Source organism: Osmerus mordax, chromosome 14 (genome assembly GCF_038355195.1).
Source record: "Osmerus mordax isolate fOsmMor3 chromosome 14, fOsmMor3.pri, whole genome shotgun sequence".
NCBI lineage: Eukaryota > Metazoa > Chordata > Actinopteri > Osmeriformes > Osmeridae > Osmerus > Osmerus mordax.
Window position 1 is genome coordinate 10,040,850 of NC_090063.1, and position 27,347 is coordinate 10,068,196.

At 40.4% G+C, this 27,347-nt stretch overlaps 5 protein-coding genes across 6 annotated transcripts; 2 read left to right on the plus strand and 3 right to left on the minus strand.

The window, feature by feature from the left end:
• Positions 1 to 125: 125 nt before the first annotated feature.
• On the minus strand, positions 126 to 6,963 carry bdh2 (3-hydroxybutyrate dehydrogenase, type 2). Its single transcript, XM_067249904.1, has 9 exons — positions 6,890 to 6,963; positions 4,399 to 4,478; positions 4,046 to 4,124; positions 2,285 to 2,381; positions 1,950 to 2,058; positions 1,462 to 1,522; positions 1,162 to 1,275; positions 830 to 981; positions 126 to 414 (listed from the first exon to the last, which is right to left on the minus strand). The coding sequence occupies exons 2-9, from the start codon at positions 4,468 to 4,470 to the stop codon at positions 361 to 363; spliced, it is 738 nt and encodes a 245-aa protein (XP_067106005.1). The 5' UTR covers positions 4,471 to 4,478; positions 6,890 to 6,963; the 3' UTR covers positions 126 to 360.
• A 1,832-nt stretch (positions 6,964 to 8,795) lies between these two features.
• Positions 8,796 to 12,546, plus strand: acy3.2 (aspartoacylase (aminocyclase) 3, tandem duplicate 2). Of its 2 annotated transcripts, none has more exons than XM_067249901.1 (7): positions 8,796 to 8,882; positions 10,051 to 10,277; positions 10,526 to 10,721; positions 10,944 to 11,037; positions 11,711 to 11,818; positions 11,908 to 12,020; positions 12,155 to 12,546. In XM_067249901.1, exons 2-7 carry the CDS (start codon positions 10,051 to 10,053, stop codon positions 12,350 to 12,352), a joined length of 936 nt encoding a protein of 311 aa, XP_067106002.1. In that variant the 5' UTR covers positions 8,796 to 8,882; the 3' UTR covers positions 12,353 to 12,546. The 2 variants fall into 2 exon arrangements, with proteins under 2 accessions (XP_067106002.1, XP_067106003.1); XM_067249902.1 differs by having other exon boundaries at positions 8,819 to 8,882; positions 10,947 to 11,037.
• Positions 12,547 to 13,068: 522 nt separating this feature from the next.
• Positions 13,069 to 15,366, minus strand: cldnd1b (claudin domain containing 1b). The gene is made up of 5 exons (XM_067249903.1): positions 15,312 to 15,366; positions 14,462 to 14,990; positions 14,231 to 14,338; positions 13,993 to 14,130; positions 13,069 to 13,721 (listed from the first exon to the last, which is right to left on the minus strand). The coding sequence occupies exons 2-5, from the start codon at positions 14,745 to 14,747 to the stop codon at positions 13,501 to 13,503; spliced, it is 753 nt and encodes a 250-aa protein (XP_067106004.1). The 5' UTR covers positions 14,748 to 14,990; positions 15,312 to 15,366; the 3' UTR covers positions 13,069 to 13,500.
• Positions 15,367 to 15,953: 587 nt separating this feature from the next.
• Positions 15,954 to 22,406, minus strand: glb1 (galactosidase, beta 1). Its single transcript, XM_067250433.1, has 16 exons — positions 22,165 to 22,406; positions 21,352 to 21,521; positions 21,079 to 21,229; positions 20,899 to 20,959; positions 20,485 to 20,579; positions 20,091 to 20,271; positions 19,731 to 19,789; positions 19,484 to 19,605; positions 19,108 to 19,148; positions 18,911 to 19,023; positions 18,668 to 18,742; positions 18,436 to 18,525; positions 18,178 to 18,291; positions 17,481 to 17,612; positions 17,097 to 17,342; positions 15,954 to 16,921 (listed from the first exon to the last, which is right to left on the minus strand). The coding sequence occupies exons 1-16, from the start codon at positions 22,249 to 22,251 to the stop codon at positions 16,676 to 16,678; spliced, it is 1,983 nt and encodes a 660-aa protein (XP_067106534.1). The 5' UTR covers positions 22,252 to 22,406; the 3' UTR covers positions 15,954 to 16,675.
• A 142-nt stretch (positions 22,407 to 22,548) lies between these two features.
• Positions 22,549 to 24,526, plus strand: ccdc86 (coiled-coil domain containing 86). The gene is made up of 5 exons (XM_067250434.1): positions 22,549 to 22,976; positions 23,054 to 23,264; positions 23,552 to 23,681; positions 23,868 to 23,942; positions 24,195 to 24,526. Exons 1-5 carry the CDS (start codon positions 22,694 to 22,696, stop codon positions 24,330 to 24,332), a joined length of 837 nt encoding a protein of 278 aa, XP_067106535.1. The 5' UTR covers positions 22,549 to 22,693; the 3' UTR covers positions 24,333 to 24,526.
• Positions 24,527 to 27,347: the final 2,821 nt, after the last annotated feature.

Sequence of the window (27,347 nt, forward strand, 5' to 3'; positions counted from 1 at the left end):
GATGCCTAGCTGACAGCCGCACTAGTTGCAGCTAACGGGGAGGCGTAGAGCTGTGTACTTTGAGGGGGTGGGCTAGTCAGTTCAATTCATCACTGACTTCATTTTAATAACTCGAAAAACCGAAATACCTCTACGTTTCTTTATTTAATTCAGATACATACACAATTACAGGCTCAAAAGTACAGCGAATAACATTAATTTGATGCATTACTATATTAAAAACCGTTGTGAAATTGTGAGGCAACAATGGTCTTTAATTGCAAATTAAGGCCCCACTGCTCAATGAGCAAAAAAAAAATAGGCCTAGGCTTTGATTTGAACAGTACACAGTTATGCTGTTATGTTCCCACTGCAGGGTCTTCAGAGACTCCATCCTCCATCGATTATGTGTTCTGTCCCAGTTACATAGGCAGACTGGAAAATAAAATGGACAGTCAAATCTGACATAACTAGTAAGCCATTAAACACAACTGTGCATTACCTACTAATGCATTGCAACACATACAAGTCATACACCCAACATGCAGATACTCTCAACAGCCTCGAACCTTGTTTAGCCTATATTTTGTAATATGATTCAGAAACTGAGACTCACATTGTCAGTAGCAAGGGGGGGGGGGGGGGGGGGTACCTGAAGTTCAGCACTAGTTCCTAGTGCCAAAGCCTTAGCCTCACTAAGTAAGTAGACCCAGGTCACATACAGAATGCATCGGTGCTTTCCTGACCCAATGGTAACTTCAAATCTGGCAAACCGCTTTTAGCCAGTTTGTTACTATAAAAATGAGCACAAGCCATACCAGGGCTTGCCCTTCCCCTCCCATCTCCTTACCTCATCTGAGGCCAGGTAGACGCACAGGTGAGCCACCTCCTCAGCTGTGCACATTCTACCCGTCTTTTGTCTTGCCATAAAGTCCTTGAAGGCCTGTTCTGGATCTGGTTGAGCCTGAATTCTCGCTCTCAGAGATGGCGTGTCAACAGTCCCTTTGGGGTACAGAGGTGAGCTGAGCATCATGAACAATAGCTGGTGATGTGAATTACTCAGTAAAATGTGTACAAGGAGCTATGGGGTGGTAAAATAGAAAAATGTAGACCTGTAATTATTTTTACAGTGTTAAATTAATACTTGCTGTGAGTCAAAGTCAAATACAGTGAAATGCTTACCAGGACAGACACAGTTACAGCGAACGCCTTGCTCAAGAAAATCTGCCGCTACAGATTTAGTGAGTCCAATAATTGCAGCCTTGGAGGTGCTATATACACAACGGTTCACCACACCTGGGGAAAAGGTTGACATGTACACACGGGTTTTATTTAAGTAATTACATTGTCAGGGCTTAGAGGATCAGCTTAAGTGTGCATGGACTTCTGAGGCCCTTGTCCTTGTTTGCACATTAACTGATGACTGTGGTAAAAGGCATATCAAACATCAGGGGGTGTACTTTTACACCTAACACAGCTAACCTTTTATACTGGATGCCACTGACGCCATGTTTATGATGTTCCCAGACTTCCTTTCCAGCATCTAGATTATAAATTATAAACCGTTATAAGGGACTTATAAGGGACTAATCGATTAAACATGAAATACTTTCGACAGATTGATTCAAAAGAAAGCAAATAAGCATCAGCTAAGTCACTCAACACAAGGGAAGATGGAAAAAATAGACTACTTATTTGTACAAAAAACGAATCGCCTTCCATTAGGCATCTTGGTCAGTTTATGGTTAAAGCAGGATTAGCATTTGGTAGTTAGTATCCTGGGCTCAAAGTAATACAGCTAATCCATACAAGCAGACAAAAAAAAAAGAACAAAAAAAAGAATCATGTCAGCAACATGTCAGGCAGTTATCTGTTTCACACTAAGGATTAAGGGAATGTTAGAGGGGACATATGTCTCCTCTAATCCCCAAACTGGTGGTGGAAGAAGGGGGAAAAGGATTCGGGGTCACCTTGGGCAGGAAGGCTTTGATCATAAGGTACATGCTGCGAACATTAACGTCCATAGTGAAATCCCAGTCTGCCTCCTCTGTGTTCAAGATGGAGCCGTGATGCACGTACCTAGGAGAGCAACATGTTTGTAAATATAGAGGACATTTAATTATTAACAATTGATTATTACCTACACCGACTTGCCTGTCGTCTTATTATTATTTTCATTAAGTATAGCTAGCTCTTGAAAGATGTTGAACTTTTATTTTCATACATAATAATGCATAATATATTGATACAAAACTTCAATTTTGAGTGAAGAGCTCCTTTGACTTATAGGGTCTAAATCATCTACCCGGCAACATTAAACAGAACATCGACATGGTCGTGGTCCTTGGCAAGAGCTTCGACTTGGTCTTTCTTTGTCACATCCACCACCTTGATCTTGATTCCTACGAGAAAGGAAGATAATGGCAGACAATTTATAATATGCCAGCTACTTATTTTACTGATTGACAAAAAAGACCAACTGGTAGTTGACAAGAAATTATGTTCAGATGTGAGCTATTTGCTACATTTGGTGCCCCTTGACCTCTTGCAGCCAACCACCATTCTAACACAGAGCTAGATGGACTGCATTTAGATGGTAATCTAGATGGAGAGCTAGATGAAACAATGACACAAAACAAGGCCCAACCAACCATGAGAGAAAACAAAAATACTTTGCTTATAGCAGTGCAAGTACTGCAAGGCGGGAACAAATGGCCACGTGAAGCGATTTGGGTCTATAGATTAATAGGATTAGTATGTGTGTGTGTGAGGAGAGTAGCATGCGATGAAGGAATAGCACTCCACAGCCCCATTCATCTTCTGCTTGTGAATATTTACTCAATATATAAAAGCACCCCTGGTGATAGTTGACTCAAAGGGGCAAATCCTTGCTGATTTTAAAGTGGTATTACTTAGAATACAGTTGCTTACACATTACAATCACTGAAAGTGAAATGTGATTGCACTAAGAGAATGTGTATGTGGCAAAGAAAAAATATGTGTGTAAAAGGTACTAACGGCATTCAGTGATGTTTCAGTGGAGATTGTAACTATACTGAATCAACTATTTTGCCCATGTGTTGTTCAGTTGTTAAAGAGGAGAAATCCTGAAGATTGTGGCCTGTATTTGTAATTACTGCCAGTAGATGGTAGCCTGGCTCTGCCCTCCTACGTACTTCCGCTCAATTTTGATGTTGCGGTACGTAAGTCAGATGTCTCCGGTTAACTTTCTACCTGTCCAATCAGCGAACAGAGGGAGTGGCTGACAACGATGAAGTTGATGTTGTGCGCTAGTTTGTGTTGTAGTTCCGTAATGGCGGCGGAGAAAGATGCGAGCGAAGCCATTCGGTCCGTTGTGGCAACGCTGCCGAATATCCAGAGGTTAAAGCCGGAGCAAGAACAATCTTTGATCCCCACGGGGTTCGTTTGATTTTCCAGCTAGTGATGGAGAGCCGGCTCTTGTAGGTGAACGTCGGGAGCTGGCTCGCATATCTGAAGAGCTGACTCTATTTTTAATAGATTAATATAGCCTATAAAAATGAAATGATTATGAAATAATGAATTGTAATTGTATTTAAAATAATTGACTACTTCAACGAACAACAAAAAATACTTGTAGGCTTGAATGATATTCGTTCACAAGTAATAATTACAGGTTTTGTTATTTTGACTTTTATGTACTTTATTTACAGTTAAGTGCAGTGTAATTGTTTGCCATGATAATTAGATGCTAGTGTGAAATGACCATTTTGAATCATACAAATTGTCATGATGCATTATTTTAATCCAGGAATTTCTTTTAAAATAGTATCTTCTGGTTTACATGCAGGCCTACATGAGAATATGATAAATGTTTGCAGTGGACATATTTAAGCCAGGGAATTGGCTTAAATATGCCCCCCTTTGAAATGAACGAATGACTCGAAAAAAGATTTGTTCATTTTACTGAACGACATTCAAAGAACCGAGTCAGTAAAATGATCCGAACTTCCCATCACTAGTACGAGAGTCTGGTTAGGACTAGGCTAAGTAGATGGTACTAGTAAACACAAAATCCAGAATGTACCTGGATATCCATCAAGCTCCCTCAGTTTCTCTCCATTAATATCAGTCGCTGTGACCTGAGCCCCCTCTTTGGCAAAAGCCTACAATGGGAGAAAATATAATTGCTTGTTGAATGTCATAAACATGGGCTTTTCATTTCTTTACAAATATGTAGGCCCAGGTGTTTTGGGGTGAAGGCAAGCCGGGTGTTCCAGTTTGTGGGACCATAAAGTGAATCTTGAATCTTAGGCCCAACCAATACATTTCTTGAAGAGGTTAATATTTTACTGATTAGTCACTCACACATTCACTCTCACCTAGTGACTCAATCAAGCTCAATCACTAAGGTGAAGTATGGGTGTGGAGTAATATTACTATTGCTGCAGCTTGTCCGATCCCCTGAGCTGCAGCAGAAAGTACGATCACTTTCCCATCGAGACGACCCATGGTTCAGCCTTCGATAGCAAAAATAAAACTGAGAATTACTCATTTTAACATTTTAATACTTAAAACACAATAGCAGGAGTGCAGTGAGGAGAGAATGCTCCGTTTTACAACATTGCTGTTCTAGCTATTCCATTAACTGAAACTGCCATAATTGATTGACATTATAACATTGGCTATTCTCAAACTCCAACAATGCTTCCTTGGTCAAATATAGAAATGCGTGAAATCTCATGGCCGGTGACTGTGCCAAGATACAGACTGTGGTGGCTGGTCATAGATTAATCATTCAAAAGACAGGCCACTGTGTGCACTATGCAAATAATGCACCCGTCTCTACCAGAAATGACAATTGGACAGTCTCTCGCTCGCTCTAAATATAACGGTGCGTGTCCACTCCAGCGTTTTTTAACGCTCTGCACCGCTCGCCTTCCCACAGTATACCACGCTAGGGGGCGTGTTAGACAAGTTAATACAGAGTTGTAGTTATCTAAGGTCACTGTTGTAGTCATGGCCAAGCGTGCAGACTTGGGTTCATGTACTTAGCTTCTTAACGAATCTGGGAAACCCGGCCAATGTCAATCAAAATACCACTTTTACACAACATTAATACTGATTTTTACTAGTGCAAGATTACAGTACATTACATGTTACGCTACCGGTCACTCAACCAGTCATTTGTAGGCTGGGCTAGCAAGCTACTAGTAGCAGTGGCACAGAACAGTCACGTAATGTGACGAGACTGAATTTAAAAGTATAAAAACATACTAGGGACACTGACAACGTCGGCAACCCTGCACCATGCATTATTAGTTTAATGTAATCTTAAAATTCAGGCTTGTCGCATTAGGTAAATTTGTTCTGAACAGAACTGGGTGTGCAGACACATACGATAAGTTTCTCCTCCATCTTGAAATTGTAAAACCTAGAAATGTCACCCGATACAGTATGAATCAGTCGATTCAAATGTTTACCATGAGAAACAGTTGCTACGTTACAAGAAACAAGAAACCAATCCGATTGGCCAACGCTAGCGTTTTCACGCTTCTCATTTACATAAAGTTGAGAAAATCCAACTTGCAACGCTCCCAGAGCCTGTTTAAGGAGAGCCTGGCCACTCCCTATTAAGCCCAATTGTACCGAATTTTGTTGCAGTTCCACAAGAGTTCCCCTGGGAGTGATCGCGGTCGAGTGCAGAATGAATGGGAGTCTATGGAGCTAAACGGCTAAATTTGTCTATTTCACCTGATTGTCGTTGAGAAATCTCAGATTTGATTGTAGTTTTTACATGTTCAACATGGATTACAGGTCGAAAGTTGAATGAACGAGTACTTATGTCCTTTCTATTTCTTTCAAGGTAAGTCGTTGTTGCCCATAACACGCTAGCATTCTGCTAACGAATGCTGATTGGTTAGTGAAGGACTGACTACGACCAGAGATCCCGCTTGATGGCATCCGAAGCAGAACCAGAATGTCAGAGCATTAGCAACATTAGCAACAACTTTAGCAAACCAAAACTCTTTCTAGCATGTATATTGACAGGGAGAACCTGTCAGATGTGTTGTCGATGCCTCGAGAGAAAAGTGGAAGTAAGCACTTGCCGTCAAGCAGTATCTCAGGCCGTACAATGTGTATGACGTCAATGACGTTTTAAAAGGCTTTTTAGAACAGAAAGGCGACTTTAAAAAAATCTATCACCCAGCGGTGTGTAGTTTTTTGCCTCCCCTTTCGAATTCAGAATTCAAATTACTAGACAAAAAATTATATCCTGAGAAAAGTGGATTTTGAGGGGTATAAGCGCCATAGAACTCCATTCATTCTGCACTTGACCGTTAGCGCCCTCAGATGGAACTAGAGTGGAACTGCAACCAGTTCAGAACCCGGAAGTTTCCCGAGAGTGGCAGTTCCATAGATATTTATATATCTATGGGCAGTTCTCTCTATATTAGACATTCTCTGACACTCCGCTCCGTTCGCCTTCCCACAATGCCATACGCAAGCGTCAACGCCCGATTTCATTGAAAATGAATTGGAAGCCTCCGCTCCGCTCCGCTGTAGTGGACACGCACCGTAAATGGGGGAGACTCCCGGAACTTCCGGGAAACTTGAGATGTCTGACAAATCAACCCAATATATTTACCTATTGTAATTATCATTGACTACAACCTGCTTATTTAAAGTGCACTTAAACTTAAACTATATTTGTGCATAGTCTACGATTATTATATATTGTCTATCACTTAATAGAGTTTGCCCATTTTTTATTTGCAGCAGTGGTTGGTTGTTTAGGAACTCAGGTGGCACCACTACACGCTTACATGCACGCGCGCTCTGTTCCTTGACCTTGCGGACAACTGTTCGATTTGTAATCTACGGCAATATTTATTTAAATGATAAAAAATTACGAATTTATAGAACTTACCTTCAAGTTCACACTGCAAAACCAGCACACACGTACTGAGTCAGGAGTTAAGTCACATGTGTATCGTGAGCAACGCAAGGCATTGTGGGATTTTAGGACAGGGAAGGGTGCGTCCCAATACCAATGGTACCATACTTAATGGTATTGCCAGAAGTATGTAGTATGGCAAAAATAACAGGATGTGGCACTGCATTAGGTTGCATTTTGCAGCATGCAAAGCAGCATGCTCTTGTGGCTATTCTGACCACATAGACTTATTATTATAGACCAAGCATCAAAGATGAAATGAGTGCCTTTGGTTTCTATTTATTTATTTATTTTAAACAGAACATGGACATTACCAGGGGGACACAATCTTTATGGAACATTTCAAATATTTGCAATAATTTAACAGCCTAAGTATGTTAAGTATGTTAAGTCGCTCTGGATAAGAGCGTCTGCTAAATGACTAAATGTTTTGAAACGTTTTCAAACTCTTTAGAAGTTACTGGAGCCGCCATTTGTTTTCGTAATTTTCAATCCATATTGACAAACGCAAGATACATTAATAGTCATTTAGCAGACGCTCTTATCCAGAGCGACTTACAGTAAGTACAGGGACATTCCCCCCGAGGCAAGTAGGGTGAAGTGCCTTGCCCAAGGACACAACGTCATTTTTGCATGGCTGGGAATCGAACCAGCAACTTTCGGATTACTAGCCCAATTCCCTAACCGCTCAGCCACCTGACTCCCAAGATAGGGCCGTAACATTGTTTCATCCGTTTTGGAACCCAAACCTACAGTCAAGTTTTTCCTGTCATTTGAGGCTGTTTACAAACCATAACCATAACCATAACACATGAAAAGTCGTTTTTTTACTGGACCTCTCCAGTATTGAGCATCAGAAAAAGTATCCCTTTTGGACCCCATTTTTGAGATGGCATTTGCACCACTAATAAGGTGTCTTTAGAAAATGCAGATTGTAGGTCCATCTATTTAATATTTCAATAATATAATTTAGATGGAAGGGTGTACATTTACATAACCCCACCCACCAAGAAAGTATCAATGGAAATACAAGGTAGATTACGGGAACAGTGCTGGAAAATACGCTTGGCTATAGTAATAAAATATTTACAGTGAAATAGTTATTGTTCTGATGTTCAGTCTTTGCCAGATAAGTATGTCCTATCTCCAGGAGAGGGCAAGTCAGTAAGACCTTAAACGTAGTATACGTCCATTGATGTGCGTCTTTGACTGATCCCCCAGGAGGATTACTAGTCTAATTAAAGCTTCCTTCTTCAGAAGAAGAGGAAAGGCAAGAGAGAGAATTGCACAGAATGAAGATAAAGAAGGTAGAGATGAAGAGAGCTTTGATAAACATAAGAAAGAAGTCATTAGAGACACAATATGATTTAGCCCTTACTGTACGGGTCTGTGTAAGAATGAGCCTATTGAATGCAGAGATATATCAAACTTATAGTGGGCGCCATAGTGAAAAGAAGCATTGTTATTTCTAGAAACTCTCTTCCACTCCCTTTTAATTTCTTCCTAATTTTCTTTTACTCTCACTCTTACCCCACCCTTTTTCTCTGTCTATCTCTCTACCTCCCTGTTTCTCTTCCCTTCTCTGACTTGACTCAGCACTTATTGCTGCAGTGGATGAAAAACAGAACATTTTACTGAGAGGAAAATGAAGGGGGGGAGTTTATAAGTCAGCTGATTAGTAAACATGAATAGTTACATGTATGTCTACATGTGTGTGCTGTGTATGTATGGGTGAGAGTGTGTATGTTTTTATATACAGTATGTCTGGAATATCATCTTGGAGCTGCTATTCTTTTAAGACTAAATGACAGAGCAGTTCAACTCATGCAGGGCCATTCTGGAGTAAAGTTCCACTAAGTTTAAAGGTCATTGAAAGCTCACAGATAACTAGGTCAGACGAGTAAAGACATATCACAGAGAAGCAAAGGAGCCAGTTTATAGGGCATATTCTTAACCAAACCATACGGTAAGACAGAACTGTAGACTACTCTACAGTTCTTGTTATGCTTAGTCTGTCTCCAACAACTAAAGTAAGACGTTTTTTAGGAATGTTACATGTACTGTAAGAAGGCATATGTTTTATTGAGTGCCTGTCAGTCTTTGCTAGTTTGAATAGGTTTGATTGCTAGTTAGAATATGTCAGTGTTAGTCAGTATTCTGTGTCAGTTTTTTGAATTTACTTGCGTGTTTTTACTTTCAGAGAATAATCTATCAAATTGCCTCTGTAATAACCATAAAAAAAGAATTGTATACATGTTACAGGGCGGGCGCAACCAAACGTTTTAGACACAATATGGCATTTGCCAAATTCTTTAGACACCATATTAATCTACTTATTAATTGATTAGCTAATAACTCCAAGACTGTATTGTATTTATAATTAAACATTTAAGAGACTGCAGGACTTTGGATGTGAGAAGACTGCAATGTTTCAATCTTTATAACACCAAGAAGTACCACGTAAAAAAATAATAATAATACAGAGAATGCAGTTTAGAATGTGCCTGTGATACAGCAAACTGAAAAACTGTGACAAAAATCATGAAAGATCTTAACTAAAGTACACTTGAGTCAGAAATTAGATCAGTAAATACAGAAACTTGCACGAAAGAGTGTTAAAACAAGTATATTGGTTCAACCGAACAATAGTTGGAGGTTCTTCTGGAAAGCAATAACCCATACAAAGTTAAAAGGACCATGGGGCTGAATTGACCCCTGGTGTCTATAAAAACGGTATTTCAATCCCGATATTCTGGACAGGGAACATTGTATAAAAGGTATCTTCCTACTAAGAACATTGACATGGTGATACCATCACGCCAAGCAAAACCCTTTTTATTTCAATTAGACAAGATGAAATTGCAGTGCAGAATGAGCAAGAGCAGGAGAAAACAGCAAACCCTAGTGAGGCATTAACTGGCATAAACTAGACAGTGTAATGAGTGATGAAACTGCCTCTAATCATTGTCATGGACAATAGTTTTCATAGGCCTCTGATGATCTCTAACCCATAAAGTCTAGCTATTTAAGCCATCCGTGAGCAGTCGACTATTGAACAGTATCCACTGAACTGTGACACAACTTTTGTTGATATAGCAATGGTTAAAAAATCACACCAAACTTACTTTCACCAGATGGAACAGGTCTCTCTCCCTCCATTGTCCCGGGTCGCTGTCTGTGGTGGTACCCATGGCAACGAGATGTCAGGAGTGTATGTGGTGAGGGAGATGCAGAGGCAGAAGGTTGAGAAGGTGGGATCAGCTTCAGTTACCACAGTGATATCCAATCCGCGAGCTGTGGAGGTCTGCAGGAGATACACAGATACAGATCTCAATCGTTGTTTCACTGATGATATACTCAGGTAAAGAAAGCAGTAAAAATCAAAAAGAAAATAAAACAGAAAAACAGGTCTGTTATTCTGTGATTATTTGGTATTCCTTTCTTTTTCCGATGTCTCACTCTATTTATCTCTGTCTTCCTCCTTTCAGAGCAGCCAGTCCAGTCTACTCCCTCTAGAAGGCACACCATAAGACTCTCACAAAACATGCCAACACTACTCTTTCTCTCCTTTCCCTGTCCCTCTTCCACATCTGTTCCTTTTCTCCCAAGCTCCCTGGTGACAGATGCCAGCCCATATGAAGTGGGTCGAGCCCAAGAGCTGAACATCCAGCTGGGGCCCAAGGGGAGTGCGGAGGCTGTGGACTTGCTTTGTGACCTGCACAACACCACGTCCAACATGGGCCTCTGTATCATCTCCTACTCCTTCTCTGACTGGGTCTGCCTCCACATCTACAAGCACATCCAGGTGAGCTGAATCTGCACAAAGGTAAATCATAAACTTTAGTGTGTATAAATCATCTGTAGATTAGATTGGACTCCAATGCATTAATATCCAATAAAATTGATTACAATCCATTACAGGGATTAAAAGGGGACAATTCAAACTGTCTGTGGTTCAGACAAACTGTTGTCTGAACAGACTTATTCAGATTCATACAAGACATGTGCCTTTTTTATCTGTTCTCAGAAGAAGATAACTTCTATGCCTGTGAGGTTAATCTTGCTGGATATACCCCTTTCTGAGGCTTACTCCCAGGAATCTCTGGGAAAGCATGGCATAGGTACGTGTGTCAGTGTGTATGTGAGAGAGATACATACTGATAAAGTATAAGTGGGTTTAATGCACTTTATTTGGATACGATTGTGCTTGTGTGGATGTCCAGGGACATGCACATTTCATTATGCTCATGGAGTTTCTATTTACAATTCCATTACAACTCCCATGCATGTTTCTCAAAGTATACTGATGAATAAAGTGTTTTGTCCGTCTCTTCACTAACGGAGTGACTAAATTCGGTTTAGATCTGGAAGTATTATCAATCTGCAGATAGGGAGAGAAAACCAGACCTTTGACAATAAATGACAACACAACACCAGGCTTAGGTCTCAATTATGTTTCTCTCAGCTTTGAATGCCGGAGGACCATTTTTTTTATAGGGCACAAGAAAGTAAACACAGAGGCAGTAATGGTGTTACAACAGTCACAAAGAAAGAGATTCACAGCTCCCAGTCCATGACCACTCTCAGGGCAGAGATCATAGTTTGAGCTCTCCCCGTAGTCATCACAAGGGACGTTTACCCAGTAGTTTTTCCTGACCCTGGACATCTATTCAGCCTGACAAATAGACACAATCAACTCTTATTAATAGCAAACGCTTAGTTTCGATTAGTGAACATAAGTACACCGGAAATTCAATTTATTCCACAATACATTTCTAATTTCTCTTACTGCAGCAATTGAGGTTGGTCCACAGCCACATGGGGTGGTCAGAGCTGATATCTACAACGCGATGAAAGAGGCAGTTGATCAGACACTAGACTGGGTCAAAGATTTCAACTCAGGTACTTGAGCTACAACTCCTAGATAACACACTGTAATTTTTTGTAAGAAACACTATATTATATAAATCTTCCCATCTTATCTCACCCAGGAAGTGTCTTTGAAGGGGGTAAATTGGAGGTGTTCACTTTCATGAGTGTGGTTGACTACCCAAGACACCCTGAGACAAATCAAATCATGGCAGCTATCCACCCCCAACTACAGGTACTGTACATGAAAATTCATAATCTAAATTTCCCCCAAATGTGTTGTACTAATAAGGGCCACCTATATTTACCAAAAGTAAAGGTTTATTTTTTTTATTGTATTCAGTTTTATCATACAATTGCTCTTTCTAGGACAGAGACTTCTGTCTTCTCCAGAAGGGGGACCCAATTTTTCTGTCGTTTTCGGGAGAAACAGTGCATTATGAAGGGGAAGAGCCACTCTACCCATTCTTTGTGAATGAAAGAGCATACTACGAGAAGAATATTGCCTTTCGCCTAGCACGGAAGAAAATGATAACTATTCCATGCTTGCAAGTGAATAAAGATTGAGGAATCTTTCCTCGTCTAATGTAATTTCAGTCTCAATGTAATGGTTATTTCTTATCTCAGATATTTCTACTCTGTAAACAAATGTGAAGTTAAATGGACACTTGCAGACACATTAACTGTACTTGTATTTTTTATGTTGTTCAGTTGTTCAGACTTAATCCTTAAAACGGTTTAGTTCTTGCTGAATCATCAAGTCAAGCAGCCTCAATTCATTTATTGAAAATGTATTCATACACACACAAATACACTGTGTGCTTTAGGCTGTACTATATATGAAACACTTATAAAATCCACAATTCACACCACAGTAAACTGTATTGTTGAGTGAGGTATCCTTTTCCCAAGCTAACATGGGGGTTATTGCAGTCTGAAAAAAATAAGATAAGATGATAGCTGGAGTGGTATTAAATTAGCAAGGATGGTTTACATTTAAATAAACATCCATAATCATAAGTGACAATAATTTTGAGGGAGTGGTTACATTCCGGTAAGTGACATTCGATTAGCATATACCACAAAAATGTATGAAACCGATTATTATCTGATCAGATCATAGTTAAAAGTAGGTTAAATAGTCTCTAGAAGGTTCAATAATTTACAGAAATAAAACAAAAAACATTTGGGATCATCCACATAATGGCTGAAGTAACCTAATCATGCATACATTCAGCAAGCTACTGTAAATAGTTTAGGAGTGATGGCAACAGATAAAGGCAAGAAATTTATGCATTTATTTTCACAATTATTTTTCTTGAATCGAAGTGTACAGAAAAAATAAAACTAAGTAGAAAACATCAATTCTAAAGAAACCATTATTCATAATGGGTGTGGGTATAGGTTTGGTGAGAGAAATGTCCAATATAAAACTGTTTTTGTGGATTATGCCCAATTTAAGGTTGTACTGGCAAAAGGTAGGATTCAGGACGGTTGTGCTTTTAGGTGGAATATGGGATTTTAAACCCTATTTTCATTCAGGTGAGTATTAGATGAAGTGGTTCTTAGTTTCACTCCATAAGGTCTGTATTTAGGATTGCCATGACAACCTACTTGGCTATGCTACTAGTTGTGGTTATTGTAGTTCATTTGACATTGCCCCTTGATGTTTTCCTGTAGGCAGTGACCTTGTGGGTAATGAATTTCTTGATCCTCTATGCCACCCTGTAGGCGGTCATACGGGTGTAAGTCTGTCGGTGGCTCCTTGCAGCCCACAGGAACAAGGCAGCAGACATCATCTGTAGTGGAGAGGAGATGAGGGCCAGGTAGAGGGACCAGCCTAGTGAGCCATCCACACCCTTGGGCAGGTCTGAGGCCCTGTGGAGCAGGTCCATCCCAGCCAGGAAACAGCACACAGTGCCTAGCGAACACAGTCCTGTAGGGGGAAGGATAGGAAAGCCATGTGTTCAATGAAACTCACACTTAAGCAGGCTTAAGCGTGACGAAATGTCTCAAATCAGAGACCCTTTCAATAGAGAATCGACATGGAAGTTCCTTCCCTGTGTCCATACTGGGAAGCAACCTCATGATACAAAATAGATATCATCCCTACAGCCAATCTTTAGCAGTTATCCTATTCCATTTCATACAAAATGTACAGAAATTGGAAGCTAGCAGAGCAGTGACAGACTGTACACTCCTCTCACCTGCCAGTAGGTGGAGTACTCCCACTCCCAGGGTGGGGGTGAGGCTGCGGCACAGGCAGGCACACACCCCGATCAGCCCGCTAAGGAAGACCAGGGCCAGGGACACAAGGGGAAGTAGGAACTGACATCTCCACAGGTCTGCTCCCACAGAGAATAAACACATCGGATTATACAAACATCTCAGATTAAGTCAGTGGGTGTATGAGTGCAAAGGTAAAAGTGAGGGAATGGTTCTCACAGGTCCTCAACAGGTCTTCTCCACTGTTATGGTTCCCTGGTTCCTTATACTTGGGATCAAACTGTTGTGGCAGAGTGAAGCTCACACACTGGGTAACCATTGTGGGATCTGAGGGAGAAAAAAAAGGGATATATTTGCGACTGAATGTGATACTATATATGAGCAGAGATGTGTAGCCTATGAGTGTGTGTGTGCGTGTGTCCATGAGCCAGGACATAGTCTCATCCTCACCAGGCTCTTTGAACCAGTGTGACTGTCCAGGCACCAAGATACATCTCCACCACAGTCCCAGAATCCCATTCAGCTGAAAAAGAGTGTCACTGTAGGCCCTCTCATCAAACTCGCCATGGATGAACTCTTCCTGGAGCTCTGAGATGTTGCTAGCTTCATTTTTCGTAGGCAGACTGTGATACTGGTACCAGTGCTGTGTTCCGATAGCGACAGATAAATAGACTGTAGCTAGAAGGCTCAGAACTGACCCAATGACCAGGGCTGTCGCATAGCGGTTATCTACCATGGTTTACGGTAGACCGAGAGTTTGCTGTACAGTAAGTGGGTATGGGCGGGATTATGTGTGATGTCTTGGTTGAAGTCTTGTCTACTTTTTTCTTCAGCTGTGTTATAGAATCCCTACTGCCAAGAGTCGTTTTGGGTTGTATTCATCTTCATGCTTCGACCAAGCAAAGCTCCAACAGGACCTTTTCGGTTGGATTGTGCCTAATCCGTGTTCGTTAACAGAATGAAAGTGGTTCTCCTCTCACTGAATCACGACCAGGTACAGTTGATGTACAATAGATAACGTTAGACGGAAGTACATTCAGTGTAATCAACGTTATATCGTAAACTAGCCAGTCAGTATGTAGACTAGAGCTTGAAAGCTAGCTAGATCTAGCGAGTAAATTAGCCCAAACAATACCAAGGGCTATATGCAGGCTATTGCAACTATTAACAATGTTATCATTTGTATTGTAGCTGTAACTATCTAGCTAGTCACACATACATGTTAATGGATAAGGTCAATACAGAACCACAACAAATTAATATAGTTTTAGCTGTGGTAATAGCTGTATTTCGTACTCACACGGAGCCCCTTTCCGGCTGATCGAGTGTGTGTACTTCTAGCAGTACTAGCAGAGCCTGTTTAAGGAGAGCCTTGCCACTCCCTATTAAGCCCCATTGTACCGAATTTGGCTGCAGTTCCACCAGAGTTACACTGGGGGTGATCGCGAGCGAGTGCATGTTGAATGGGAGTCTATGGAGCTAAACGGCTAAATTGGTCTCTTTCGCCTGATTGTCGTTGAGAAATCTCCGATTTGATTGTAGTTTTTGCATGTTCAACATGGATTATAGGTCTAAAGTTGTCCTTTCGATTTCTTACAGGGTGAGTCGTTGTTGCCCATAACACGCTAGCATTCTGCTAATGAATGCTGATTGGTTAGTCAAGGACTGATACCATAGACTGATACGACCTGGGGCCCGTTCTCCGTACGTCGCTTATTACATCCGAGATCAAATGACACATCCAAGATGACATCATCTTGCTTATCATGATCTGGCTAATTCGGTTCTTCGAACACACTTGTTTATGATTAGTATAGCTGGATTGAGTTATACCAGAGCCTGTTTTCAACTCCTCCCCGACTGCAAGCGGCTACTCTCGCCGGTCGTTTCATGCAGCCGCAGTCCATGTCGAACGTACCTAATGGTACGCAAATTATTTGACTAAAATCTGCTTTTTATTTCAAGTATTTTAAAAGTTTGAAAAGGCTTGTGCATCACAATGACATGTTATATACATTGCAAATAATTTGTAAAAAGTGCAAAAGAATTAAATTTTATGATTACAAAAATCCCAATGATAAATTCCATAAAAATAGCATATATTGAAGAACCCCTGGCAGAGGAGTCACTAAACAAAACATAAAAAAAGCCGTTCAGAATTTGGCACATTATCCTGCCATGCTTTTATGAATTTGCAGTTAAAGTAGATGCATTTTACAGTACTCACGAATTAACAAGCTAAACTGACTGTCAGCACCACTCAAAGTGCTGAAGTTCTGTAATTTGAACATTTGAATAAAAACAAGTGTAAATTAAAGTGAGAAATATCACAGAACACAATTAACGAGGTAGTACAATCAGCCTTTAACCTTATTAAAGTTAAATGTATGTTTTTAAAGATTATAAACATTAAATGCCACATCCCAAAACTGAACCCTTATCCTCAACAATATTTGTAGAGTAGGAGTTGAGTGTGCAGCTAATATGGTATTTATACAAAGAACACAGAACCTGATCCAGTAGTTTGAAGTATAGCTGTCCTCATAGTACCTACACCAATAAAGTCTGTATGGATAAGGCTGGGTGATATAAGACAAGTATATAATGAATAGTGCAAGCCCTAGTGCAAACTGTCCATTTCCTGATGTGCATTGACAAGGAGAATCACAGCCAATCGTTCTTATAAAACAGTATCCCTTTGTGATTGTACTCTGACTTGACCGTCGCATTGAGGACTGGGGTGATGGTGAACTTCACAGTGCAGGGCCCGGGAGCGCCCTCAAGCTCAAGAACCGTCACGTTATTGGGCATGGCTGTGCTGAGGATACTGGCAGGCACGTACAAGGTCACCTGAGGGCCTCTGGAGGGCCAGTACCGGCCTAAGTTAAAACCATTGATCCAAACCTGTCCCTGATGGAAAAAACAACAACAAAACGAATACATTTACTTGATAATGCATTATGTGTTGGATATGTTTCACGCTAATTCCATTACATAAATATGTGATTACCTTATTAATTACAACAATGTTAAAATGCATAATTAATTAAATCTATTCATAACCAGAAGCCATGTTGACACTTGCCTTCCTCCAGCCAGGGAAATAAATGTAAGTGTCCTGGGGCAAGTCTGGGATGCCCTCGGGTATAGCAAAGCTGCCCACATAGAAGGCCGGAGTGGAAAGGTGGGAGGGGGGGGCAGCAGTGATAGCCCCCTCAAAAGAGTCAGTTTTCCAGAGGAGTCCCTGGCTGATGGCCTCATCAATGCTGAGGCTGTATGTGATCCAGCCCTCAAGCACATCTGCTTCCAGAGTCAAGTTGGATACCAGTCCCTGGGAGGTATAAGTCAAATTCACAAAGAAATATGACCAGTGACACAAATCACTGTTTTACCAACAAACATACAAAAACGACATTGCAAAGATTTTGGTACCGCTCAAACTACCGCTCAACTAAAAGTGGGAAAGAACCTTAAAGTCGTTGATCTCTTTTCCATAGTTGACCCTTCCCATATTTTCCACTAGAATGTCCACCTGGCTGCCAGCCTTCCCCGTGATATTCATGGTTTGGGCTTTGTTCCGTTCAAGGATACCCACGGCAACCTGATTAAAAGTCACAACATTACATTTCAGTGGTAAAAATGTATACATAAACTGAAATGTAGCCTGGTAACCAGACCAATCTGCAAGCTAATGGTGTCTTTGCTCTGGCAGATGGGTCTGGCTACCTTCCCATTCAAGGAGATTTCCCTCTGGCATGAAAGGTGCTGGGCCAATCACAACCATTTATCTGATATGGGGTGTGTTTAATACAATGGCTGTACAGAGGAGGGCCGTTGAGGCATTTTCATAACACAAGACAACCCATTTGTTGCTCTGATTGTTTGTATCTATCCAATTCTATCAAATTGCATCCAGAGGCATTTTGGTCTGCACCCATTGAGAAAGCCCTTTGGATATAGCAAATTAACTGAGAGGTTCCAGACTAATACACATTTACAAATTGGTCTGGCCATTCCAGGCTAGTGTGAAGTGAAGAGAATAACAATCTATTTTTAAAACAGCACCCTCTTGTGTTTGTACTCAGAATTGATGGCAGCATTATGAACAGCAAGTTTTAGGACTAAAGAATAACTAAGAAACACCACCCATGACACCAAGAACTCACCCCATTTATTGACACGTAGGCTCTGTCGTGGACTCCATTCAGGGGAGAAGACAGAGGGGTGGGAGAGCTGCAGTCAACAGGTAGTATAGTCCGATAGAGAACAAACCCAAAGGCCTAACGGGGACAGGAAATAAATATCGCAATTAAGAGGTTTATGTATATTGTTAAATACATCATATAAAAAATACATTTTCAGATTCTGGAATTAAATCAAAAAGTATTTTGTTGTATAATTCACAAAACGTTTTTCGGGAGTACCTGCTTCATGTCAATGAAGTTAAGAGGGTAAGTGCTTTTGACAGGTCCAGAGAAAGACAATACTTTTAGGGCATCAGTCACGGTCTGGTACTGTAAAGGGCAGGGCAGAGCAAATCCAATTCACTTCAAGCAAGAAAATAAAGCTTGGAAGATCCAAATGCATATCAACAATACCCAATCAACAATAACATTTGTTAAGTATATGGTTCTAAACATTTTGTCTGACCCTCACCTTCTTCATTTGTACAGGTCCATATGCATATTTAGGAGTTGTCGGAGGAACTGGACCTTCTGGAATCTTGTGGTACTATTTAGATGAAGAATAGAAACTGGATGTAGGTTTTTTATGCCTTTGAAACTATAAAGAACGGTCAACTGCTTGTTTATATTCAGTTTCTTATTGTGTTTGTACTGGGACCGTCTGACTGTAAAGTTCTGGCACAGAACTTAAAAAAATGAAATCTAAGCCACATACCATTTTTATCACATCTCGGATGGCAAAGTACTTGTCTGTAAGATCTCCAGCCTCCGTTAGTGGTGCGTTGTAATCATAGCTAGTAGGCTGAGGGGCGTAGGGTGTATTGGCACCTAGAAACACCAGTAGATCTTCTTATTAACAGCCCTCAACATGATCATTATCTCTCCATCAAAAGAATGGTTTGGACCACTCACCATTCCAGTATTCAAAATTTGTCCCTCCAATGAACATGTACCTGCAAAGTTACATGTGATGCTTACAACCATATCATTTGTTATTAATGACTAGTAACAGCCTAACCATGTATAGGTTTACATTCATGTACACTGTTTGTGTATTCATGTGCAATGTACATACATATTTTCCCCTACCAACTTCACTACTAAGCAAGGTCTATCCCCCGCCTCCCTGCCGTTTCTGCCTGTTTCAGTCTCATCTACCTATAGACCTCCGTCTATGCTTTTCACAATTACAATAACTAACAGCTACTACTAGCAGATAATCAGAGGCGGGTCCACAGTTTTAACAGCGTTACAGTGGTTAGTGCCACAGCATTGGTGGGTGACTCACATGTTTACATTAGCACCCAAGGCAAGGATCTCGTTCAGGGACTTTGCTACAATGGAGGTGGACACTACTGCATGGTGCTCCCCCCAGTGGTCAAGCCAGCCAGTGTAGAATTCAGAGTTCACCTATAACAGTAGATATCAGACTAAAAATATGTTCTACCAAGCACAACAATAAACATCTCAAACAGAGGGGATATGGTAGTCTGTATGTACTGTATGCATAGAGATACTGTAGGTAGGTGATTTACCAGAGGGCCGTGTGGTTCGGCATGTCTTTGTGCTTCAAATGCAGCAGTCACATTCCCTCCTAGTCATGGAAACACCCACACACATCCTTGTCACAGACACAATGTTAAAGTGACATACAGTCTGAATAATGGATCCAAATATAGTAAGAGTGTGAACACAACAAATAGGTAGAGCTTATTCACTTATCCCATCAAACCACATGTGAAGTATTCAAAATCTGCCCATTTCTTATTCAAATATCCTCTTTGAAATAAAGAGTGAGCCATTACAATGATGAGCACAATTAACAATTGGAGCTCATCTTGACCACATTTACATCAGCAGCCTACACTGATCCAGCCTCTAACCTCAATCTGTACCTGGTCCAAAGTCCACAGTGGCATACAGCCCCTGTATGGAGCCACACTTGAGATAACCCAGACCAGCACCATCTGTGGTGAACAGCACCACTTCATCTCCCAGGTGGGAACGGAACAGCGCAATCAGATGACGAAGGTAGTTGTAGTCGCAGGCAAAGTAGCTGCCATACTCATTCTCCACCTGACGCAGAGTGGTGTTTGTGTGTGTGCATGTGTATAAAAGAGTGCATGTGTGGGGAAGAGGAGTATTAATCACCACATGATTAACAATGTACTGACTGAAAATGACAACGTTCTTCATTCGATACTTGGTAATGGGTTTTATTTTGGCCTGAGAAAACAATGGTTAGACATTTTCATACAGGTTCTACATTAGGATACCAGTACCCCTTACCTGAACAGTGATGATGGGTCCCCCATTCTGATAGAGGAAAGGTTTTATCATTGGCAGCAGCTTCCCCATCCACTTATCAACAGCAGCAATATAGTCTGAAACATATGGATGGTTTGTTGTCATGTTATTAAAAAAGCATAGCTACAACTTATGGCACTTTGTCTGCAGTCTTGAACCGTAGCCTTTACAAACCATGACTGATAGTTAAATATTTAGTAACTTCAAAATGGGAGAACCAGGTGTGGGTTCCAAGATGAGTCTAGTCCAAACTAACCAGAAAACTACTCATCAGCGGGCTTTCTCACAGATCAGTGTGAAACCATTTAATGTTAATTTGTAACATATAGTATCAGGCATATACATTATATTGTTATACTACTTTGCTTATGTACTTATATATACTTGATGTAACACCTGGATCTGAAGAACGCAGGACGATGTCTTTCTTGTTGAGCAGCCAGGCAGGTAAACCACCCTTTCAAACAGACAGATGGGTTCACAGGTAGTGTACAATACAAGGCGCTTTGCAATGGGAAAAATTAATACAACCATAAAGCTCAGACAACCACACCATACATCCACAGACATTCTCACCATGTCCCACTCTCCACATATGTATGGTCCTGGCCTGAGTATGACCAGGAGGCCCAAGTCATGGGCAAGCTGCAGGAAGTGATCCAGATCTCTGTCTCCGCCAAAATCATACCGGTTTGGAGACGGCTCGTGGTAGTTCCATGGAACATATCTGAAAGGAAAGCACATAAATGGATGGGCTTGTATTTTGCGGATTCAATGCTCTTTTTTAAGACTACTACTATTACAACACTGTTAGCCCTCTAACAAAGTGGACAAGATATGCGTGCATACGTCTGGATGGTGTTCAGTCCTGCCATGTACATCTTCAGCAGCCGGTCTTTCCAGTATACTCTAGGTATCCTGTTGTAATGGATGCTTCCTGAGATGTAGCGGAACTCTTCCCCATCTTTCCGGAAACAGTCGCTTTTGTAGTCCACGCTAAAGGTACGGGGCGCCCCACGCTGAGAACAGTGAAAATTGTCCTTCTAAATGTATTTTATAATCACATCCTTGTCTTTTCATAAGTTGACACGAGGACAGCTAATAAGCATGTAATTGGCAGTATAATATCACTATGTTACAATAGTGATTAGTCTTTGCTAGATACACCAATCAGAATGATCACAACTGCTGACTCATGTCGCACAATCCCATGTGACAGACAGGCTTTTACAACAATGGAATAGCCTCTCAGGTGATGTCCCTCAACAGTTAACAATCTATCCTTCCAATGTTTGAGATTGTATTGTGTGATTTATGCTGGTGGAGAGATATACAGAATAAATAAAAAAATAGAGTGACAAAATTGTCGTGAATTTTTCTAACCATTAATTGCGACTTTTACAGTAATCAATCATTAAAATCACCAATTAGAGCAGCCCAATTACTTAAGTATAATAAATGTGTACCAGACAGACCATAACCATTTATTGTTATTAGTATTAATAATAGCCTACACCATAGGCTACTACTAAAGTCTACTTAGTGCATCCTTCTGTACATCCTGGAGCTGTTGCGCTATACAGCTAACCAACATAATGATGTGACCGACAGGAAGTACGAGTCTAAGCAAACTTATATTACGGATGTAAACTAGGTACTTACTGTACAGTCTAAAAGCAAACACAAAAAGAGGACACCTACTCCGGTGACAGCCATCTCTACTAGAGGACACAGCTTGCTACTCGGCATTCAAAGGCACTGTGCCTTCCTAGATCACAAGACTAGACCGCTGTCATGTCTGAACCAGGAAGCGTGCGGAAGTCACATGACCAGCATGATGGGCATTGCCAGATTCTGACCACAGGCATTAGGTATGTTCGACTTCAGCAGCGCCGGCGGCGCCGACTTGAAGCAGTGAATTCCATTGGCTGCTTCGAGTCAGCCGGCTGACACCTATAAAAGCGAGAGAGCAGAACCAAGTAAAAGCTGTAAATGCGGAAGTCAACTATATTGGACGAGGTGTGTAGTGACATACTTCTATCAATAGGCGGCAAGTGTGAGTCTTTTAATGAGGAACTACCAACACGTGTGTTCTTCGCTACGTCTGTTGTTCTTTAAAACAGTTTTTAACAACATTGACGTCTCATAAGTTTATGACGATTGTTGCATGTATTCATAACTTCGTTTAAAGATGTATATGAGTGAAGAAATTACCCAGTACGACCCTAACGAGGTAGATGAGGCCGAAGTAACCCCAGAACTCGAGCTGCCTCCTGTGGTAACACGGACCCGTAGCGGACGCAGAGTGCGAACTCCTGCAGCCCTTCTCGATTCTGAAGTACCCAGCCTCGTGAAGACTCCCAGTCGCAGAACTAGAAAGTCTGCTATTCAAAAGTTACCTGAAAACAAGACAGGAAATCATAACACGGAACCGAATACAACCATTCCAGCCGTAAAACAAATGATTGAGTCTCGTAAGTATGCATACGTCACGCCGGCTGTTTTGTCCAGAGCTGCAACGTTTTTGTTTACCTCTCTACTGTGTTCACAGCGACCATGGTTAAATCCGATGGCGTATCAAATGATGCATACAACGAGAAGGAAAACGATGCCCGCACAATACTAATGGAATTAGCTATCCGGCCGCAAATTAAAACTGCGAAAAGGACAAACCACTCGGAGTCAAGTGAGAAACGGAACTCGAGTATACCGCTGGGCAAGCCTAAATCTGGACGAGTATGGAAAGATCGCAACAAGCAAAGGTAATATAGGATCAAAGAGACAACATGGTGAAAACGTGTTGTCACGGCATTATTTTGTGAATACTGTAAAACCGGTTATGCCCTTTTTGTTTACGTTTTTTTTTACACGTCTTGTGTAATATCCTGAAATCTCTCTCAATGCCTTGTTTGCCTGTAGAGCACCAGCACTGCTCTGCAGCTCATCTCGTTATTTGTCATTGATCTGAAGGACTAAATACATGTTATTTGTCATTTTAATGTAAAATGATCAATACGCCTTGACTAAATATTTTTTATTTGTATTCAAGGTTCTCTGCGTTGCTGAGAGATAAGCCACTGCGTTCCTCGTGGGAAAAGAAGATGGAGGCCAAAAGAGGAAAGGAGATGGTGAAAAAATATTCTCTTCAACTGAAAGAGGACAAGGCCAGAGAAAAGGAGGCAAGTAATAAGTGAAGACTATTTCAGGCATGGCACTCGGGCAATGCACGTCCTCGCGCTCATCAACATAGTGTGGTTATACTTTCATGATTATGAATCCATGCTCAGATCGTACGTGAGTGTCTTCACTGAAATATATTTAAAAAATGTTGTGTGCCAACATCTTGTGTTTTTTTCCTTACAAAGGATAAGAGGAAAAGGAGGGAAGAGAACTTAAAACGACGTGCAGAGAATGAGAGGAAGGCAGAGGTTGTTCAAGTCGTAAGTGAACCATCCCAACTGAACACTTACCTCATTTTCTCATATACTGTTGCACTTTTAGTTCTTTTCGCACACAGTTATTCTGTTTTCATGTCACCTAAAATCAAGTAACGTAGTATACAAAAATCAAGTAATAAACTATTCTAACTGAACCTCCATTCTGCACCTTTCATTCCCAGGCTAACTGGGTTAGTAAACAGGTAACTACACTAAACCTGGCAATTTTTTTCTACATTACATATTCTTTCGCAGATCCGAAACACATCAAAAATCAAGAGGATGAAAAAGAAACAACTGAGGAAGATTGAGAAAAGGGACACGCTGGCCATGCTGCAGAAGTCTAAACCCAAGACCCCAAAGGCTCCAGAGAAAGTGATCAGTAAATATTGACTTAAGAGGGACGTTGAAGTATGGTTAAACACACTATATTGATTGTGTGTATGGGGGGTTGTAAAATCTAACCATGGATATGTGGGTTAACACAGATGATGGTTAGATGGGAAGTGTACATTTTATTGACACTGGAAATTAACATCTGATCAATTGTGTTCCTATGTTTTTCAATAATAAACATATACATTTCCGATGTGCCCCATATTGTGGTTTTTGACATAGCTCATACATACATCTATAGCTACATGATATCTGAGGTGGTTTCCAAAACACTTACTTTGCAACAAAACTAGTATATAGTCTACACCTAACAGTAGTGTTGCCAAAACAGTCTCACCAAGTCGCTATTTGCTCTCTGAAATGTCTTATCACGTCATATATTGTGTCAAAGTTTAGATCTGTAGAGATATACTAAGTACAATTAGAGATCTAATATCCTATTCATATAAACATTGGGAATCCTAGAACAGAAAGGCAAACCTGACATTCATAAATGAGAAATTGTATTTACTGTAGCTGCTGCTTACAAGATTGCCAAAGTAGTGGAAAGTGGCTAGATAATGTTTTTTTGTTACTAGGGAAGATGAAGTCTGGTTGTTCTTGCAGCCTGTGGTTGTAGGAGCAGATGTTATTGTAGGTGAAATTGTAGCGGACAACTCTAGGAAGGGTCCTGAGGCCTGTTCCATAAAGGCCGCTCAAAAAAGCTGGACTTAAAGTCCCAAACCTGACTTGAATTAGTTTAATTCAAGCGGTGCTAAAGCGGTTCCATAAAGGACAATTTCAGCTCACGGCTACGTGACATTTTCCAGAAAGAAAAAGTTCACGTACGCACACTTGTGGGTAATCTGTGATTTATAAAGGGAACATTGCTTACCGGTGTGCACTGCATACGCTCGGTTTTATAAGGCTGAATTTTGGGGTGGGGCGCACGCTATTTTAGGCTTTTGGACGTACGTACACTTTTAGTATGAATCCTACGCACAGTTTTATAAATGAGACCTCTGGTGGTTCCAAACTTCTTCCATTTACGGATGATGGAGGCCACAGAGTTCACTGGGACCTTCGATGCTGCAGACATTTTTCTGTACCCTTCCCCAGATCTTTGCCTCAATACAATCCTGTCTCAGATGTCTACAGACAATTCCTTGGACTTCACGGCTTGGTTTGTGCTCTGACATGCATTGTCAACTGTGGGACCCTGTATAGACAGGTGTGTGCCTTTCCAAATAATGTCCTATCAATTGCATTTACCACAGGTGGACTCCAATCAAGTTGTAGAAACATCTCAAGGATGATCAGTGCAAACAGGATGCAACTTAGCTCAATTTTGAGCGTCATGGCAAAGGCTGTTTATTCTGTTTATTGCGATACCCTTTAGCCCTATAAGGGCTAATCTTCCAGGGTTTGAACAATTAACAAATACACACATGTATGACATATATATACAGATTACAGATCAAAGAAACATAGTCATACATAATCATCACATAAAATATACAGGCTGTGAATACTTATGTACAAGAGATTTGTTCCTTTTTTATTTAATAGATTTGCAATAATACAAATTTTCATTATGTCATTATGGGGTATTGTGTGTAGAATTTTGAGGGAAAAAATAAATGGAATCAATTTTGGAATACGGCTGTAACATAAAATGGAAAAAGTGAAGCGCCGTGAATACTGCACTGTAGATGTAGATGTGTAGTAGCTGATTGGGTAGCTACGTATTGACATTTTAATTAAAAACCCACTGGACCAGCCACCCGCATTCAGCCTCCTCATACCTTCTTCTACAATCTTGTACTTTTGACTTCTCTTCACCTTCTTTGCTTGACGGCTTCAGGTATCACTGATTGCCACACACATAATTTAAACTAAATTAAAGTTACATTTTGCCAAGTGATTGCTGTTTGCCAAAATATTAAATAAATAAATATTATTATGAACAAAGTTTATTCTGAGAAATTAGTCAATGCAAAATCATTATTTGGTAACACTTTATAATAAGTCAACGCTTTTTGGCATTTACGAAGTATTAACTAATAGTTAGTTAATTCTTTCTAAAACATTTTAAAACATTAACAATACATTATTAAATAGTTAATAATATTATTATTAAAGACTATGTTGATCATTAATAAACACTGTTAAATATTATGGATTTTATTCATAATACAATTCGTAAGGTGTTTGATAACTGCATTATCATACTTTATAGACAGCTCGTTAATATAGTTGCAAACCAGTAGTTTAAAAGGTGTTAGTGGTACATGAGCTGCTATAGAAAGCATTAGCAAATGGTGAACAAACCATTTACATTACCTTTACAAAGCATGAGTAAATAACTAACAACATATTTACTTATGTCTTTAATTAATGTACGCCAAGTCGAATACATATGTACACTAATACTTAGCAGATATCTTAACAACTATTTTATAAAAACTTACTAATGATGCAACTTCTGATTAGTAATGCAAGTTATAAAGCATTTACTGTTAGTTAAGGCTTTTGCGTGACCTAATCTAAAGTGTGAACTATCTATGCCTTATTAAGCATTTATAGAAAGACTATAGGCCTATAGATGTTGTGTTTTTGTTTTTTAGAAGAAATAGCTGTTAATTTATTTACCTGGGTAATGCTGGTCTCCCAGCATGTGCAACCCGCCCTCTTCAGAGGATTCAGAACGCAGCGGCCCGCCTGGTCTACAATCTACCCAGACGCTCCCATGTTACCCCGCTGTGTGAACTATCTATGCCTTATTAAACATTTATAAGTTATTTATCAAGGTATTCTTGTCCATTCTCAAACCTCACATTCACAAGGCTGAACATACGTTTCTCAAAAGGAAACAGCCACAACACAATGTGATACACAAGATTACTATTTTATTGAAGTAATGACAGGCATGTGTCTTACTAACTAATTAGCTCTACTAACCGAGAGTGACAGCGGTCGATACGTTAAAACCTCAGTTTGATATTTCCCGGCATGACCGAACGGTCGAGGTTA

Bases quoted from the DNA above. Each gene is read 5' to 3' on its own strand.
- bdh2 (XM_067249904.1), bottom strand. From the start codon at position 4,470: ATGGGTCGTCTCGATGGGAAAGTGATCGTACTTTCTGCTGCAGCTCAG. The intron at 2,382-4,045 runs GTACATTCTGGA...CCTTTCTCGTAG, and splicing joins GGAGCTTGATGGATATCCAG to GAATCAAGATCAAGGTGGTG. The intron at 1,276-1,461 runs GTTAGCTGTGTT...CCTTTTCCCCAG, and splicing joins AGTGGCATCCAGTATAAAAG to GTGTGGTGAACCGTTGTGTA.
- acy3.2 (XM_067249901.1), top strand. From the start codon at position 10,051: ATGGAACAGGTCTCTCTCCCTCCATTGTCCCGGGTCGCTGTCTGTGGT. The intron at 10,278-10,525 runs GTAAAGAAAGCA...TTTTCTCCCAAG, and splicing joins TTCACTGATGATATACTCAG to CTCCCTGGTGACAGATGCCA. The intron at 10,722-10,943 runs GTGAGCTGAATC...ATCTGTTCTCAG, and splicing joins ACATCTACAAGCACATCCAG to AAGAAGATAACTTCTATGCC.
- cldnd1b (XM_067249903.1), bottom strand. From the start codon at position 14,747: ATGGTAGATAACCGCTATGCGACAGCCCTGGTCATTGGGTCAGTTCTG. The intron at 14,339-14,461 runs GTGAGGATGAGA...TTTCTCCCTCAG, and splicing joins ACACTGGTTCAAAGAGCCTG to ATCCCACAATGGTTACCCAG. The intron at 13,722-13,992 runs GTGAGAGGAGTG...TTCCCCCTACAG, and splicing joins AGTACTCCACCTACTGGCAG to GACTGTGTTCGCTAGGCACT.
- glb1 (XM_067250433.1), bottom strand. From the start codon at position 22,251: ATGCCGAGTAGCAAGCTGTGTCCTCTAGTAGAGATGGCTGTCACCGGA. The intron at 20,580-20,898 runs GTGTTACATCAA...CATATGTTTCAG, and splicing joins CCTGCGTTCTTCAGATCCAG to ACTATATTGCTGCTGTTGAT. The intron at 20,272-20,484 runs GTAAGGGGTACT...ACTCTGCGTCAG, and splicing joins GACCCATCATCACTGTTCAG to GTGGAGAATGAGTATGGCAG.
- ccdc86 (XM_067250434.1), top strand. From the start codon at position 22,694: ATGTATATGAGTGAAGAAATTACCCAGTACGACCCTAACGAGGTAGAT. The intron at 22,977-23,053 runs GTAAGTATGCAT...CTGTGTTCACAG, and splicing joins AAAACAAATGATTGAGTCTC to CGACCATGGTTAAATCCGAT. The intron at 23,943-24,194 runs GTAAGTGAACCA...ATTCTTTCGCAG, and splicing joins AGGCAGAGGTTGTTCAAGTC to ATCCGAAACACATCAAAAAT.